Raw genomic sequence first — 18,881 nt, 5'->3', positions numbered from 1 at the left:
TCTCATACCAGCCCTAAGTATAAGGTGACTGAGCCCTGTTTCTCATCTTTCTCCTTCTCAGAAACTTATGTAGGTTAAGTTATAAACTTACCTTTTACAATAAAAAAAATCTTTTACATGTTTATGTGGTTAAGAAACATATAGTTTAATGGGAGATTCAGTCTTTTATGATTGTTGATCAGAAAAGTGCATTGTCAGATAATCATATGAAAGTAGACACAAGTAGTAACAGTATTTTGATTGTCCTCCTGTCTTTGATACTGCGCATATTTCCACACCTCACAAGCATTCACATTTCCCTACGTGTTATGTACACTATAGCTTAAACTGTCTGTAAACAAATGTGAAAAATGTATTTTCTAGTCAATTTTATTCAAGAGGAAAGTCATCATTTTCTGTAAATGCTGATAGTTACCTTCTTTGTACAGTGGCTCTTGTCAATTTAAATTTTCAAATGTATTTTATACTGTTAGAGATGAAGTGAATTATCAATGGAAAGTCCCTCCCCTTCTCTCGAGGTTTACAAAAGTTGAAACAAATACAGTAAAAATACAGCATTAACCTTTGAATTATATATGAAAAGAAAATGTCAGCTGATTGTCTTGGAGACTCAAGTCCCCAGATTTATTAAACACTTAATATTGCACAGAAGACAGAAGTAGAAAAGTGCTGTATAGACCCTACCAGCATGTATCAAATCTGATTGGGAGAACAGCTGTTAAGGAAAACTATAACAGTTTTGTCTTCTATGCCCTTCAACTCCATGGCCTTTTTCTTGTACAGCTAGCCATGGGGATAATCAATTCCAACTGCAGAAAAAGTTCAGTATGTCATAATCCAGACTTTAGTTTATAAAATTACTTAACTGACCTAATCCAAAATATAAACTCATTCTGAAAGAGTTTAAATTTTAAGGTCAAGCTTACTTGCTGATAAGAAAAAGTGCAAAAAAGCACTGCCCGTAGCTATTGTACTATGTTTCGTGTTACCCACCAAAGATTTCTAATGTCACCTGCCAGCTAAAAAATTATATTCTATTAGGAATACACAATCCACAGAGTATTTGCTCTTAAAACAATTAATACTTATCAATTTGGTGAATACAAGGCCTTTTTTGAAGTTTATGAAAAGGGTTTCTCCTTGCCTATAGAAAAAGAAAAGCAAAAGTATCGACTTATTCCTAGTTTCTAGTTTTAGTCCTAGGCAGTCTCTTTTTCCTACTCACTTCAGAAAAGGGGTCTCAAATTTATTACTGCAATTTCAATTAAAATAACAGGAGATAGGCTTTGCACCTCTCAAAATCAGCCTTGGTTCACTCGTTTTAGAAAATATTGCCAATCCTAGAATTGTGGTAGTACAAAAGCACACTTTCATAGGCCTCTGTGGATGTGGTAATGCTTCCTTCTAATTTAGAAATGACTGGCCAGGCACATCTGCACCAAAAGGCATTCAGCTATTAGGGCAAAGTATGCTGCCTTTGCACCCATTGCCTTTTCCTCTGAGCCAGCAGAACTGGCCTGCAAGGCCAATCTGATCTGCATGTTGCCAGCTGGGTCATTCCTAAGAAATGCCTTTCCGACCTACTAACAGCACCCCAAGAAAGAGTTGGCCTTCTCTATCTTCCCTGTTCTCTTTCTTCCTGCTATTCAATCCTAAATATATTTTATTTCAGATTAAACTGACAGTCCTTCTCCTAGCTGATATTAAAAAATATTGATTCCCATCCTTTAACGTCACACCTTTACACTTGGGAAAAATGTAACTTTTCCCCTCTTCATTGTTTTCTTTTCGAAAATAACCAGCCCTCATTCCTCCTAACCCTCATTTATTCCTAACCCTCTGATTCTTGTTGCTCTTTTCTTGATTCTTCCCAGTTATTACATCTTTGAACCCTATAATGAATAGTCCAGTTAAGACCTCTTCAGCATCAAGCAGAACAGAGCTTTATATATAATGATTCTTGTAACACTTCCAAGGGTGAACAAGTCAGATTAACTCCATTGTTACTGTGGTTCATGAAAACCTTCAGAGCAGTGTGCACTCTAAAGTCTGAATCCACAGTAGAGCCAAACTTTCCTCAATTGTTTCAGACTCCTCTCTTTATATCAAGAACTCAGAAATTAAAGGCTAAATAGTATTATGATTAAAATCAATACTAAAATGACTGCATTCAAGAAAACAGTTTTTCCATCTTATTCTGATGTTAAAGAAGATAACCAATAAATGAAAAAATCTCTACTCCCACAAATGCCCAATAGCAATGACTTTGGGACACTTTTACTTCTCTTGTTTAATACGCGGAAGTATATGGGTACATGAACATGCATGCAGTATCTACAAAGACAGGAGAGCTGACATCTGATTAGAGATGTATTTTCTGCTTCTTGCTTTTTGTTTACAAACCACATGAAGTGAGAAGTGGAAAAGGCATCTGGGTTATTTAAGGCTGAATAAATTGCTGACTGTACAAACCCTAACATTTGTACACTAGATACTTTGCCATTGACAAGGGGAATGGAAAGCTAAGCTGCGTAGAAGCAGCACCCAAAACCTGGAGTATGACAACAAATCAGACACCACTGTGAATTCATAAAACAGCTTCTAAATGACAGACCTGCAATAATCTGATGTTCCTGTTAGCATCTGGCTACTCTTCAGACTTTTGTTGCACAAGTCCAGAGAAGTCTTGGGGTTTTAGATTGCAAAATTCAGATTCTGATTGACCAGTCTCATTAGAATGTGGAAAACGTACTGAAAACAGTGGAGACAAACTAAGTTTTCTTATTGCTTTGTTCAAAGACAGTTTATACAATGTAAATGTTATTTACTTACAAACTTCTTGTACGATTTCATCATTTTCTGAGTTGCAGCTTCTACTCAGAACTCTGTATTACCATTTTGCAACAGAGTAGTGAATGCCTGTGTTCAATGCTATTAATGGGTAATAATGCTCACTCTAGCATTTTATACTGGAATAACTCCACTATGACCTAAACCTATCGTCTGAATGAGATTTCAAATTTTCAAAATGGTTTGAATTATAGTAAGGTATGCAACCAAAGTCTGTATTTATATTTGTAAAGATTTAGGGAACAAATTGTGAAATTTGATGGCTTCATTAGCAAGTGTTTTAGACTGCTTGCGATGAATTGCTAAAGGAGTGGATACAGATCCTCTTTTCTGTTTGTGACAGCTAATGCTATGTCAAAACCATGAGTAAATATACGGCCCAGTTTTCTTTGCATGATTTTTAAAGCTTTTTGTCTGTTCCAGTCATCTACTCTAAAAAAAAAAAAAAAGAAATCTGCCGCCTCTTACATATATGGTATGTTGAATTCCTATTTTTGAGCACAGGAAAATAAAAAGGTGAAAATACTTTGACTAAAACACCAACAGAAAGTAGGATCAATCATTTACCATTTGCTTTAATGAAAGACAATCAGCTGATCTATGAAGATATGGTATGTGATAATAGCTTAAAGAAAGGTGTTGATAAGGGCTTGGCAAGCCTTACTTCCAAAGCTGATAGAGAGCTGGTTGTTCAAAAGATGAAAAAACGTTGGTAAAAAGCCCTTCCATATGATGCAAGAAAGCAATGAGAAAACAGGAGAAATACAGGAAGGAATGGAAAGTTTCTGTCTTCCTTTTCACTGGAATACACTCTCATCATGTATCCTTTCTTTAGTGCATCCATATGAACTAAACTTCTATCACATTTATAAGGACAGGACAGGTTTCTTTATGTCCTGCCATTTCAATTTTCTCCCCCACCCCCATCCCTAAGAAGCAAGATTTTAATGTTTCAAAGCTTCTTTAAAAAAAAAAACAACCCACCACCCAAAACCTGTTCTGCATTAGCTTTTATTTTTCCTTTATGAGTCCAGTAGCCTACTGTGCCATCAGGCAACTTGCACTTTACCAGCAGGGAATCTCATTTCCACTCTGTCCCATGCATTTTACAGGGCGTCAGTGAACTTAAAGATGAATATTGTGGAAAATGAATTTACAAGTGCTGAAAATGAGAAACACAGAAGATCACAAAGACTGCACCATCTGTGCTACTTTGTTGTATTGCACAGAGGGACAACTGCAAATGAAATTCTGCGCAGAATGAAAGCTTGCTAATCCCAAATTGATAGCTTGTTCTTGGCACAACCTTGTTTTCCAAGGAGGCCAGTTTGATCTCTGATTGACCTCATTTTCTTGATCTGGCCTTGGAGCTTTGACTTTTTAACAATGTGCCAAAATACAGAATTCTACGCTGCTGTAACTGAACTCGGACTAGGCTAAAAGTTTAACATACATAGCTTTCTTTTGATCTGAATCATGAAGTTCTGGATGACCTTTTAATACCACTTCTGCCAAGAAGCTCCACAAGGAAACAATTACCAAAAAAACCACCTTTGCACACTGTGACAAACTAAACATAACTAGAAAATAATTGTCAGCTTCAACTGGAAAACTGTCAGCCAAATTCAGCCCAATAGTATTTACTTCCGCATTGCTATATGTTATACTTGGGACAGGAACCTTAGAAGATATCCTAAGGTTTTACTGGTAGAAGAACTTCTGCTGCCATGTAGCAACCAAAGCAATAAAATTTTTAACTGCTGCTTTTGAGCAGTCTGTACCTTTGTAATTCCTGTTATCCTACCTGAACTGCACTGCAACACATGCCCATGGCCAGAACACACAGCCATAACCCTGCTGGTTTTTTATGTTTTTATTGTTCCGTGTAGACTCTGAATCATGATTTCTATGTGTGTCTGACGATATTGTACAGTAATTTCCTTGAGTTTAATACTGAAAGTGGAAGTAGTTTCCTCCATGTCACTGACACGATAATTAATCTCATCTAACTGTTATTCAGAGTAATTTTTTTTTTTTTTACAAGGATGCCTGTCATATGGCTACCTTCTTCAGTCTGTGTAGGGATACTAAGAATTGAATTCATCCAGTCCACTTTGTGCAAAAAGCTATTGCTCTCTGCTGCTTTTAGTGTAACCTTTCCAATACATATTTGGAATTACTGATAAGACTGTGGTTTCAGGGGAATCTTTATCCATATTGTCTCAGATCTACCAACTACTTAGAAGATGACACTGCACTTAGTCAAGGAAAAATACCTCAAGGGATTGGAATTTATTGAAACCTTTCTTGTAAGGGAATGTCTTTTTTTCCATTTGGAAAAGTAGTTTTCTGATTGTGACTTTTTTTACTGGTTTTATTTATGTTTCAATCAAAATAATTTCTACATGGCTTCCTGCAACTTTTTTGCACAGGATGTTTACTAGCAGATTAGGTGAGAGCAAAGGAAAAAGCAGAATAAAATGCTTTGAAACCACACATCCGTATAACCAATATTTCCTCTAATATCCACACCAACAGAATAAGTTGTGCTCCTTCCCCACCAAATTTATCAAATAATTTTTTGCCGGTGATACCACCAGAATGTAAAGGTGCACTGGTATATTCATCTGCACAAAAGGTTTGTTTTTCTAAATTTAATTCAGCAGTAGTCAAATGGTTAAAGCTTAATTTTTAGCAGTCCTTTTGTAATTCTACTTTTGGAGATAAAATATTAAAACATAAAATTTTTTTAACTTATGCATTAAGACACTTAACACCTTTTGATAGGAGGTTTTGTACAAATCTGATCCTGGACTGATGGCTTATAAGTCAAAGATCAACTTAGGGGCAAATGTTAGGACAAAGTTGGAATTTACTATGACTGATTTTAGGCAAAAAAAATCCAGTAACTATAGTTTAAATAACGCTATATAATTCAATATATTAACATAGAGAATGCAGTAATAAAAAGATGCACCCAAGAACTACACACCAACTTAGCTGAAGGCATAATACTTAAGATACGCAAAAGAAAAAATTAAAAAGACAGCAGTAGTCCTATATGCTGGTCCTGCCTGGGTTATAAAGAAATCAGAGAACATCTGTAGTGAGAGTATCTTCCTATATCACATAAAGTGCTAGGCAGGGTATTTTCACAAATAACTTTTCCTCTCATTGTAACAGTACAACAGCTCATGGTGACCTCCACCTCAAGGATATTTTGTGGGTACTTCACTCACTCTCAAGACCATCACACCTATTAGGCTGCAATAAATTTTGTTAGTCTGTGAACTATTTTTAACATAACATCTGAATTATGAGAGAAAAAATATAGCACATATTTGACCATGCTACATTGCTGTTCTTTTCTTTCCACTGGATTTCTACAAGAGAAACGTACTTAGGAGGACAGTAGGTAAAAAACCCCAACTGCACAGGTCTAGCCCATCAGGGAATGCTTTAAAGGCACATCCATACTGTGCAAAGAGGAATCACATTGGTGATAACCCAAACCTGCCTATACAGAGAAATACCACTTTGGGTCCTAGAAGCAACCATTTTTGCATCATTGTATTAAAACAAAAAAACCCCAAAGCGAGTAATGCCAGACTGTTGATTCTGCAACCAGAGCCGATTGCCAGATACATTCATGGTCTGGTTCTTGGCCATTTTGTACCACTGGATGTGGCATCCACAAGACATCCACATTTCATTTCACATCTTTTGAAAAAGAGGTCCTTGAAAACTAAAGAAATGTTTATGCCCACAAACCTGCCTTAAAAAGATGACTTTTCAAGTTTCAGAAGAATACGTCAGGTGCACCAATCTCACCTTTTATTTTTTTATCTTTCTTGTAAAGAGTCATACAGGAGTGATAACAACATTTTGTTCCTGTAAAGCACCACCCTTCTGAGAATGTCAGCATGCTCTGTAAGGAATAGTCGATTAGGCCTCACACACCTGAGTGTGGGTAATAAATACTGTATCTCAGTTTCAACAAGGAGTCATAAGTTCAATGATCTGCTCGAGGTCACACAGGAAGCCTGTCAGAGCTACGACTCTCAGCTTTCTCACCATCATCCTACCAGATAAGCATTGAGAACTTCAGAGATACAGCGCTCAGAAAGAATTACCTGTGTAAAGGTGACAACCTATATAAAGTAACAACATATATACCTATATAAAGTGACAACATCTAGTGAGATAGCTGCCAACTATTCATTAATATATTAGCAGTAAATCTGGTAAATCTTATTTCTCCTATGTGTTAGCTGAAGAAAAATCTAGACACAAATCAACTGTTTGTTTAGTAAAAGGCCACACAACTAACACTGACAAGTTACACTTTTTTTTTTTTTTTAATATAGCTTATAAGGCAGCACCAATGGCTCATGAAAGCCAGCTTTTGAAAGGCTGGTAATGAACACTGATGAAAATATAAGACCTGGTATGGGAACATGAAGATATATTAGCCTGGAATTTACATTTAAAATTACATGGCTCTGAACATGGAAAACTGAAATTTTTCCCAACCAAGAGTGATGATTTAATATCATCTGCATGCAGATGAACTGAAGGATTTTGTTACTGCAAGTTTCCAAAAAACTGCTGACACACATTAAAATAATAAAGCTTTTTCTTCAGTTTTTCATTAAACAATGACCATGGTAAAGACTGAGTTGTGTTGATTTTGTTTTAATAATTTTGGAGCTGCAATAAAAACAGATGAAACAAACAGCAGATACCAATGCCACACATGATTCTTGATAGAAAGAAGAGCTTGTATCTTGGGAATCCTTCCCTGTCACACAGCACTGCTGCAAGCAGCACACACATTTGTAGGCGCTATCACTACTGGGTATGTTGCAGATTATGGTTATTGGCATTACATTTTTTCACTGATGTCTAGGGTTACCATTTTTCAAAGCCCTCTTACCTTGACTGCATAATTGTTGAGAGGATCTTTTGCATAAGAAGCTGGGTAGTAAACTGCATCGCCTGCCTCGCAGCATGGCTTGTCACTGGTTAGCCTGAAATCTGACCAGCTGTCCACTCCGAACCGCAACTGGTCTTTTTGTCCGGCCATGAACAAGTCTTCACATTTAAGTGCCAGCTTCTTCAGTGAATCAGTGTGAAGGCTTCGGATTTTACCTACCACCTCTTCTCGATTTTCAATTCCTCGATAAAGTGCTTGCCGTTGTGGCTTCTGGACACCTTTGCCCTGCTTAGTCTGCGTGATGCGTCTCCCTGTTAGAGACTCCATGCTATTGGAACACCGGTCCTTAATACTGATAGTGGTTAGGCTGGAAACACTGTTAGTTGCTGAGGTGGTTGCCCTTAGTTTTTCTGTAGGCCTGTCCAAGGAATCTCCTGACTCATTATCCAGTACCTTGAGCTCCAGGCTGACTGAAGAGCAGGCGCTGCTTGCTTCCCAGTTGGTGTCGATATCATAGGTGGGATTGGCCACAACACACAGGTTGTTCTCCAGAGCCTGCTTCTGGAGATCTCTGGGAGTTGGCTCTGTGTTAGCTCTCAAAATTGTTTTCTTTGGCAGCGGAGGTGGTGTGGGCTGCAAGTTGTTCATTGTCTCCTGGTCTACTAGTCCTCCAAAGGCAATGGCATCATCCAAAGCTCCCTTTGGTTGCCTCGGCTGTTTCGGAGGGATCATGGCTGCTCTAGACTGTCCTGTGTAATAAAAAGATAATAGTAGTAGAAGATTAAAGTACTTTGCACCTGCTGCTCAAATTTGCACTCTGCAAAAAAGTTTAAGAAAAAAAAAGCAGCTGACTAGGACTCCCTCAATATTTAAAGAAAACCTAAATACATATCTGAAAAGATGAACTAATCAGAAAGCAAAATGACCAAATCAGCATCACATATATATCATCACATACAGCCAGTCTTTATTTGACCTTGGCCTATATATTAAAATCAGTTTCAGTGCTAGCAATGCTGCCATAAGATTAATGACAAAAAGTGCAAGCAAAAACCAAATGTCAGTTTTGGCACTGGCCAAATTCCAGTTTCAGTAATTATGCCCAGTCTCCTGTAATTCCTTCTGCAGTCAATCGACTATAATATTCTTCCTTCCTTCCTATTCAAATGTGCTAAAACTATGTATGGATGCTGCTCAGTGGCTTTGTGTACTATTTCTTTGAGAGGTGCATTTCTCTGGCAGATAAGGCGATCTTTTTATATATGCTCATAGTAGTCTGTAAAGCACTTGAGATCACTTGGATTTGTAATGTGCTAAAGAGGCTGAAAGTATTATTTCAGAATGGCAACCAGAAAACTTCAGACACAAATAATGTCATTTAGATACTTTGGTGGTCACATTGGAAAGTCAGGATTGCCCTAGCAGATTCACAAGATGAAAACAAGGAAGTTAAGCCTACTTTCACTCAAGTTGACAAGTGTGTTGCCACTACATTCAATGAGAGTAGGATCATATTTTGTGATTACAAAAACAGAAATATCATTTACCCTACAATTAAAAACACACACACACACCCCCAACCATAACTTTCTCTAATACATTTCCCTTACCCACTTGCCATGGGTACCTTTGTTATGTTCATAGATAACCTGACCTAGATTCAGTTAAGAGATACCAAATGGCAGGTTACATACATGCAAGTACAGGATTTCCACTGACTGGTTTCAAACTGTTTCTAGGGAAGATAAACTTCTGTCATGTTTTGGATGGCTTTGAGAGGGGACAATTATGTTTTATGACTGCCACAGTCCTTGGAAATGAAGAATAAATAAATGACAATACAGTAAGAGAGAATAAAAAAACCCGAACAGACAGTAAGTGACCAACTCGCTGCTCTGAGACAATTAAACAGTTGTTACTCATATCAAAATGAGATTTTTCCATTCTTAATAATCAACTGCTATTTTCAGAGAAATTATTTTATAAGTTTTCTACTGCTCCTGTGAAGTTCATTGACTATCATGGTAAGGTAAGAAGCCAATTTTTACAGTTGCCACACAGCAGACATGAAATGGATGCTCTGTATAATTGCAGCTGAGCATGTTTTCTAATAAGGGAACAGCAAGTGGAAAGACACTGCGACTATTTGACTATTTATAATATGTGCTGAATCCTTGTAAAGAGAGAACTGAAATGAAATGCTGAACCAAACTCGGGGGATGTCAGATTCAGATGTGAATTACATCATTTTGGTCCATAATTAATAAAAAAATGACTTTGCAGTCTATGAAAAGAAAAAAGATAGCTTCCTTTACACTTTAAGATATGTTGTTACAATTTTATGAATACTACAGAATCTAAGATACTCTTGGCCAGGATGCACAACAACCCAGAACACTGGGTTAGAATGCTAATTTCAGAAGATCAGAGGACTGTATTTTTATATGTATCTGCAAACAGAATAGCCTTGGTTCTTGAATTCTTAACAATCATTCTCTTTTCAGTCATTCCAAGGAGACGACATCACAATGAATGTTACATCTCTATCTTTTGTTTTAGCTCAAGAAACCCTCAGAAGAGCCTTATAGATTTTGTGATAAGCCTGGATATTCCAATGCTTAAAAACCTGAATTTTAGGCAGCAAATTCTATTAGCTACCACAAAATAAAAATGTTCAAAGGCTAGAAATATTGGAGAATCCCTGCATATCTTTCTCAAATCACTGTCAAGGTTGCTTAAAAAAAAAAAAGCAACACTCGGGATCCTCTACTGCTCCTTTCTGATCTTGGTATTGCAGTGAGCGTGCTCTACAGTGGCAGCTCTTCCTCTCACCATTTGATATGCTGCAGCACATAACACTGGTGCCTGTTGAGCAGCACACAGACTCTAACAGGTACCTTTTGCAGAGATGAAGAGTAGCATGATTCAGTCAAAAGCAGAATTGATGCCTGCATGCCAGAAACACACATCCAGATACCACAGTCTTTTGCATAGTCCTGAGACAAGTCCATTTCTACTTCGTATGCAATTTTCTTACTCATCCAAACATGCGTTGTCTTCCACAACGGTTTACTCTTACAAAATCTATGACCTATGTTCTTCTCCCCCAGCAACATTTCTGTGTTAAAGATCGCTTGCCTGTTTTCTCATTCTTACCCTCTTCCCCACTGCGCTAAAATAGCCTAACTGCTGGGGTTTTGAAAAAGGGTACTATTTCAGGAGGCAGTTTCCTGATATGCATTGCTTGTGTGACTTGCTAGTCCAAGGACTGCACAGATGCTAGTGGGAAAGAACAAGAAACAAATTAGAGCAAGATGCACATCTCAAGCAGCAGCAACAGAAGCCTTCTCCAAGAAAGGTGAGATTTATAACAGCATTTCTTCTTGATTCTCTTTTTTTCTGTCTGCTTTAATGGGTCTGTCCTCCAAAAGACATTCATACAGAAGAGTGTTGCAATTACAACCAGTGAGTTTTGCTAGTTTTGCATAGCCATTGGAACTGTAACATCAAAACATAATTGAAGAAAGTTTTCGTAACTAGAAGTTGTCTTTGCAGATGTCTGGTGGGGGTGGCAGGATCCAGAGAACTGCATGTACAAGTCATTATGTAGTTACTTTTTCAACTATTCTCAGCTAGGAAAATGAGTTTGTAAAACATGTCACGTTACCGTATAGTTTCTCCCCACAAGAACAGAATCTATCCATCTGTATTACGTGTTTGAAAAGCTTCCTATCTGAACTGAGTTCTTAACGCTGTACATTTTTTCGTGTCCATTAGGCCAGTCTTTCCCAGCTCGGCTTTCCCCAAGCATGGCGTGATACTGCGTGTCCCACTTTTAAATTCATTGTCTAGCAAGAAAAAGATTGTCTTAATCCCCGTCAAAGGCACAACAATGTTCTTTTGCATACAAACACTGGCAGAGCATTTGCTTCTTTTTCTTGCCTATCATTTCCTTCTCCCCTTGCATGCTTAAAACCCATTATTTCCTTACCTACTGCACAGACTCTCCAACATTACAAGGTTCAGCCTGAGCTACGCTCTTGGGAGGCAAATGAAAAGGAGGAACAGGCACAATAGCAGGCTACTACTTACAGAGATCTTTGAAGTGGCTTTCAGACTGCTCAAAGACAGAAAAAAATTAACTCTTTGTAGACAGCAGCTTTCTAGAAAGCTTTAGGTAATTCTACAGTTCAGGAACATTTTCCATTATAGAACCTCACTACACTATTTAAATATTAATACTTAAGCCTCCAGACACCATGCAGAGGTCTGAAACTCTAAATCAGCCCTAAAAAAAGGCATTTAAATTTTATTTTTCCAGGGAACTGATTTATCATCAAACTTTGCATTGTAACCTGTTTATGTTAGCTCATGAAGCTATCAAATCTGATACACTGAGCTCAGGTTTAATTCAAATTTATATTCCATAAGCATGTTTTTGAGTAATGACACGCATAATTATTGTTTAGGTTTCTTGATAGTCCATGTATCTTTCTTTTTTGCTTAGACCAGATCAGCAGTATACATTGTCAAGAAATTTCAGAACTAAGGAAAATGCTTCTTTAATTGGGAAAAGAACTAATGGTGAACTAGGCAAGCCAAGTGGGTGACACGCTACATGCTTCCATCCTTCCTTGAATAGAGCTATTCCCGAGACATATGTTGCTCTACAATACATAACATATGTTAGTCCAATACACCAACGACAGCAGGCTGCTTCTGTACTTTCTCCTAACTCATTTTACTCTTGACATGGTAAATCTGTCCTACATTCCCCTTTATTCTTGAAAGCATTTTTCTGATTATATGCCGTTGCCATCTCTCATCCGAGGATAACATCCCTTGTGGGAAGATGTGAATTGGAAAGCAGAGCTGAAAACAATACTTTAGTATTCACAGTAGTTACTAGGCTATTGCCATGATTACTAACTCTGTTCTCAGTTTTAGTGACCATTATAGCACTCCTTAATCCCTAATCCCCTAGTGCAGGGATTTAGATGAATGAACAGGACCCAGAGAGCTAAAATGCCCAAAATGACTCTCACTTCTGCCGTTCTCCAACTTAACACATCAGTTTGACAAGAATTCCACGTTTTCAGTTGCCAAGAACAGCACAAATTAATAATCGTGCATGTACAACATGGGCAACCAATCTTCCAAGACTGTATCTATTAAAACCCCCAACAGAACTAAAATCAAAACAGTGGACTCTTTACAGTGGAGACCAGCGAGGAAGAGGAATTTGGAGTGGCTCTTCTGTGTCTGGAGGAAACCAACTAAGACAGCGCTGGGCTGATCGCACAGCTGGGTCTTGGAGCAGTCCAACAGCATTGGCTTTGGCAGCCTCTGCTGACCTGTTTCTCCCCACAGCCAGGAATGGAGTCAGATGCCCCAGTAATTCTCATGTCAGTACATCCCTATTTCATGTGACAAACTCCAGTTAAAGGCTGATTAAAGTATTCACTAAGTAAAATCCACAGGTTGGCCACCTCCACTGTACAAATTCCCCCTCTCTACCCTTGTCCTAGTACTTTTTTTCTCCCCTTGTACTTGGATGTTGAACGTCCTTTGCAATCTGCATTTTATTATAATACAGAGCCTAGAAAAGATTACTCTGTATACGTAGCAGATCAATTATACTGGTCTTTAATATCAGTACAAAATATATCACTTCTTAATAAACTCTTACCCTGACTGATAAAAATAACCAAACCATGAAAAAACCCACAAATGCAAAAAAGTATCTTCCAGCCACTGCAAAAGCAACCAGCATACTTCACAGCCCCAATTCCAGCAAACACAGTACATGTACAACACTATAAAATTAGTCAGTACAGATTTACACAAACATGATTGTTAATCCTGTATTATACTCGGTTATCATTAATTTAATAGATAAAAATCTTACCAGAATGATAATATAAATAACAGAAAGGAAAGCTAACACTTGTTAGCTAGCATTCATGATGCACCTCTGGTTTCTCACCAGTAGTTTGAAAGTGTGCACAGAACTATCGTAAGATGGGCTGCAGGTGCTAGATAAATAAAAGCTTTAGATGCAACAGCTTGTCTCGCTTGGTGACTTGTCAGGTCTTGCTACCCACCCTCCATTACACCATGTTAAAGATATTACCTGTACTAATTATATATATACAAAATGCATCAGACTGATACTATAATCACTGTCTGTCACTGAACTGTCAGTTTTAGTCAACAATTATTTTCTTATCTTAATTTATAGCCTGGCTAAAGCACAATGCCCTGGTCTAACTTACTGAGGCAATACTCCGTGGCAGATGGCTGTGATTTGGGATTTTTTCCAACGTCGGCAATCATAAAACCTAGAAACTTAGCCTCCTGTTTTTCACCTTTTCTTTAGTTGTAAGGAGAAAAATAGCTGACAATAAAATAACCTATTCTTTTTTAAGTGATAGAAGTACTATCCTGAGTATATTGAGAATATCTTAATCTACTTAGAGTGATGCAAATTCAAGCAAGTCAATTTGCCCAACAAATTCAAACAAAGACAAAAAAATGTGAAGATTTATAAAGGAAAGGATTTTAATCATCTGGTCTATTGTCTTCCTTATCAAAAGCTACCAGGCTTACCTGAATTGACTTCTCTTAGAATAAGGGCACACCTTAAAAAAGAAACATCCAGGCCCTACCTTACACATTCAAACGTTTGTTTCTGCATCTAGTTTCAGCTGGAAGCCACTGCATTTTGTTAAATCTGTTGATACCAAAGGTATTCCTCATCACAGCTCAGCTCACCACATGAGCATCCATACAGTGATCAAGCCAGACTCTGTTTCTTTGATAAGCTAAACAGATTCAGCTTCTTGAATCAGTCCCTATAAAGGGCCTGCCACAATACTGGGTATTTTCAAAGCTTTTCTTTAGAACTTGTACAATTTTTTTAAAACATTCTTCTTAAACTGTGGGCACCAGGGCTTGACTGTGACCATGGCAGCTGCAGAATGAAAATGAGATATACATAACCTCTCTACTACTTTTAAAGTTTCCTCCTATTTATATACCCAGGAACATATTGGGCTTTTGTATCCTATCATCATGGTGGGACCTAAGGTTTCCTAAAAGTCCCGAGTCTTTTTTGTGTTGTATCTGATTCCCAGAGGAGAATCCTCTATCTTGTAAGGCTTGTCTGCATTTTTTTTTTTTTTTAATTCCTAGATGTATCATTTTACATGTTAGATGAACTAACAAATACAGCCCATATTTTATACATGAGCTATTCTCAAATTTTCTATCTGCAGTTTGGTTCCTGACAAATACTTGCTGGCACACTTGCAGTTTTTGTGGGCACAACTGTAAACTGATGATGGGACAACTCCTGTGCAAGCAGGGGAAGGCCGAAACCAAATGTATTTGAGGACAGAACCTGATACAAACTACTACCTGACTACAGATGAAAATTGACCAAAGCTTGCCATTATTTCTGTTCATGTGATATGTCACAACTGACGATTAGACATGTATCAAAGTAAGGACATAGTATTATCTGCTTTTCAATAAAAACCATAGAATATATATTAGATTAGTATTTTAAAAGTGAATATTGTACATTATACTGCAAATTACAATGTTCACATGGTATATTTTACTAACTACAAACCGTAGTGTGTAACTATAAAAAGGTAACTGTCGATACAAGTGCAGTTGAAGGAGGAGTCAGATGTGATATAACTTAATTATACTACATATTCTCGTATTATCCTTTCTTTCAGTTTACACACCAGTATTTGTTAATTCTACAAAATCTATGACTTTGCTGCTCAGGTGTAAGATGTGAAAACAAGCAGGAATCATTCTATATCCCTACCTAGTAATCTCTTGATAGCTATCTGAATTAGAAAGTGAGGTTGCTCGAATAAAGCAGAAGAAAGTTTGAACGGCAGCCAGAGAACTCAGTGCCATTTAGGGTAGCATTGCTCTTAACAACAAGCAGCGAGCTTGCCAAGCCAGACCAACTCAAGCCTAAAAGTTAATTTAACTCCTTCATACCTAAAATTCAATCTCAGCATGAGGAATAAGTGATATTTCCTACATTAAATGATACCTTAACCTTAGATTGATCCTTTTATGTGTCAGTCTGGTTAGGAACATGGGCTAACCATGCTATAAATAGTTTTGATGAATCTAGATCTACTGCCTGGATGTAGCTTGTAGCTATACAGATAATATATAGATACACATATATATGTATATCTCAATGAATTGAAAATAATTCATTAGATCCTTGAATAATTCACCATAAAAATATAAATTTTACTTTTCCTCCTTGAAGTTACAATTTCTTGGTATGAGTATCCCTCTCGGGCAGGATATGTTTCCTCTTTATGCTTTATAAACGATACCTAATTAATGTTTTATTAGGACACACTAATAAGTTCATCACTAATTCACATTTAAACAAAAAACCCAAAACAATGTCACTAAATATCAAAGGAATGTATGCATCTGAGGGTTTAAAATTTAGTCCTTGATCCCTTAAACCTGTGTGGACATGCCAAACCCCTGTACTTGGGAGCCATCTCAACACAGTTTACTCTTGTCCAAATGCTTAATAAGTTGGCATGCCTACAGGATTGCAGTGTTACTGAAAAATGTGTTCAGATATTCTTGAACATAAATAAATGAGAAATTTTTGTTCTTTTAGGAAATCTGGCTGTAGGTATTCCTAAGTTTGCAGTACATCAAGTCAAAATGCTTCAGAAAATTAGGCTGATAATATTGATACCCTATGTCAGGAGATGCTTATCTGTCTCGCTCACTTATCTTCCAGAGAAGCCCTGCATGTATGTATCTCTAATATGAGTCAGGAATTCAGTGACAGTTGAATAGACTGTGCAGTACCTTCATATCTTAAACTCTTCTGAAGGAGCAAAAGTAAACTCTCAGACCAGGATAAGAAAGGTTTTAGTCAACAAAAGATGACTACAAATTATTTAGCAGTTATCGATGCTCTAAAATGAAAAGTCCTATTTTTTGTTGAAGTTTGGAAAAATACTGAAATCTACTTATTGTTTTTTTAAAAAAATTAGGTGATTTGCTCTGTATTTTAAACCTCTTTGATAAAAATTCCTCCAAACAGATAAAACAATGTACTTGAGGTGTTTATCATTAAGGACAATTAAAAGATAGTTTTAACATCATAGGAAAGAAAACCTTTGAGTTCATTGAATCTTCCCTTTTTTGGTTGTGTATCTCAGAATGAGACAACATAATTTTATTTTCTATAAATTAATATTAAAACATTGGTCTTTAAAAACTAACCTTATGAAAGAGTATTGAGCTGTTCAAAAGAGAAGGTTCTTCACAGCCTGGAAAGGTATCCAAAATCTGATCTAACTTAAATTTTCTTCTACATGAATACACTTACCTAAATTGCTGTATGTAGCACTGCAAGGATTTAAGTCAGGGGAATTTGATGCTTCTTCCTTTTCTTCCTCCCCTTGTGGGACACGGACAGATGATACCGGTATAACCGAGGCACTGCCGCCATTGTCCTGCTTCACAAACACGGCTCTAGGAACACGAGGGGACAAATCCTCCAGCGTTGTATCATCAGGCACTTGACTGAAACAAACAAAACAAAATCACCTGGGGACCAAAGCTGGCTACTAGATCCCACTGCCAAAATACCAGGTTAGGCACTAAACATCTTCAGGAAAGGGAATGAACTGGTGAAGAAATAAGCTCCTTTTGCCCTCGGTTTTTTAAGAGTAACTTTCTACAATATTTATTTTCCTTAATAAGAGGAAACAACTTTTGACTGAAATAATAACACATAGTAGTTCATGCCTTCCATACAAAAGGGATAACAATATATTTTACAGCTAACTACAATCAACATATGTATGCATATATATGCGGGCACGATTCTGCATAAAAGTGTAGGACTCATACGACAGCAGCAGAGTTTAAGGTGTTTTTCACCAATCAGAACAATTTTGCTTTAATCAAAGATACCAAGGTATAGCAAGGGGGCCGTTACGTCTTAATAAATGCATAAAATGTTAATGATACATTTTCATATACTGGTAGGATTTTGGGAACTGACACTTTGGGAAACAGATCAGTAGCTCATGTAAGCCAATAATCTATTTCCTGTATAAAATTTTCCAGGATCAAAATCCATCTGCACTAGGCCAGTTGCAAAAAACCATGAAGACATTCCTCTGTGCTTGCTCTTAGCTATGAAGTTTTAATTGAACTGTGATGACTTATAGCACAAAATTGAAAATCATGGATTCAATCAGTTTCCATGGACATATTTATTGCAGAATGATTTTAAAATTATGCATTATCTATATGTATTTTAAAAACGTTCAGGTTTATTAAAAAACCCCCAATCCTATTGAAAACATAGCCGCAATTATCAATAATATGCCACAAAAAACACGTCAGAGCAAAAATATTTCTGTGCCTTTATGCTCTCTCACTCAGAAACACATACTTGTTTTAGGCCAAATCTCAAGAGCGTATGTCCTGTTCACTAGTTCTCATTATTACAGCCTGATCAAATAGAACAGCAAGAATTTTAAGTACTTGTGACTTCCCTAAGGGACAGGAGTAACACACTTCCTTCATAAGATGATCACCACATCATATATCTGTACAGGTATTTAACTTTTGTGGTAAAGATTTAAAACTTACTATAACTTCTGATGAACAGAAACAAAAACTATGCATTTTTAAATAGCAGAGCAGCTGAGTTTCTGCAATACAAATCCTTCTGGTGGAAAGAGAGATTAATCCTCAAAGAGTTAACATAAATTATAGGCATACGTCTCTATGCCAAAGCCAAAATACCGAAAATTATAATACACAATCTTCTAGCAATCCCAGACTACAAACATGCCAATACTTTGCATAACACAAGACCCCACGTACAGTGCAGCGCACACATGCTGTTTCTACTCAGACTTATGAATTTTAACTGCAGGCTGATACAAACAAAACTCATTAGAACTTGTTAGTAAAAGAGAAAAAAGGGCATAAGTTCAAAAAGATGTAATCTTTAATCAGCATAAAATTTGTTGTTCATTTTTAGTACCATGCATAGGAATGG

General features: G+C 37.0%; 1 protein-coding gene and 1 long non-coding RNA gene across 8 annotated transcripts in view; one reads left to right on the top strand and one right to left on the bottom strand.

Annotated features, from left to right (window-relative positions):
- Positions 1-18,881, bottom strand: part of PEAK1 (pseudopodium enriched atypical kinase 1) — a 115,774-nt gene that overhangs the window by 5,559 nt on the left and 91,334 nt on the right. For all 7 annotated transcript variants that reach the window (XM_054836340.1, XM_054836339.1, XM_054836338.1 and 4 more), the window contains 2 exons: positions 17,190-17,386; positions 7,787-8,535 (listed from right to left, as the gene is read on the bottom strand). In XM_054836340.1, coding sequence (XP_054692315.1) covers positions 7,787-8,535; positions 17,190-17,386 — 946 coding nt within the window. The remainder of the gene's footprint in view (positions 1-7,786; positions 8,536-17,189; positions 17,387-18,881) is intronic.
- Positions 11,038-18,881, top strand: part of LOC129210541 (uncharacterized) — a 43,686-nt gene continuing 35,842 nt past the window's right edge. Inside the window, exon 1 of the long non-coding RNA XR_008578570.1 lies at positions 11,038-11,144. This is a non-coding gene — a long non-coding RNA (uncharacterized LOC129210541). The remainder of the gene's footprint in view (positions 11,145-18,881) is intronic.

The sequence above is a fragment of the Grus americana genome, chromosome 10 (genome assembly GCF_028858705.1).
Source record: "Grus americana isolate bGruAme1 chromosome 10, bGruAme1.mat, whole genome shotgun sequence".
NCBI lineage: Eukaryota > Metazoa > Chordata > Aves > Gruiformes > Gruidae > Grus > Grus americana.
Note: the sequence above shows the minus strand (reverse complement) of the source record. Positions and strands in the feature narration are given on the sequence as shown.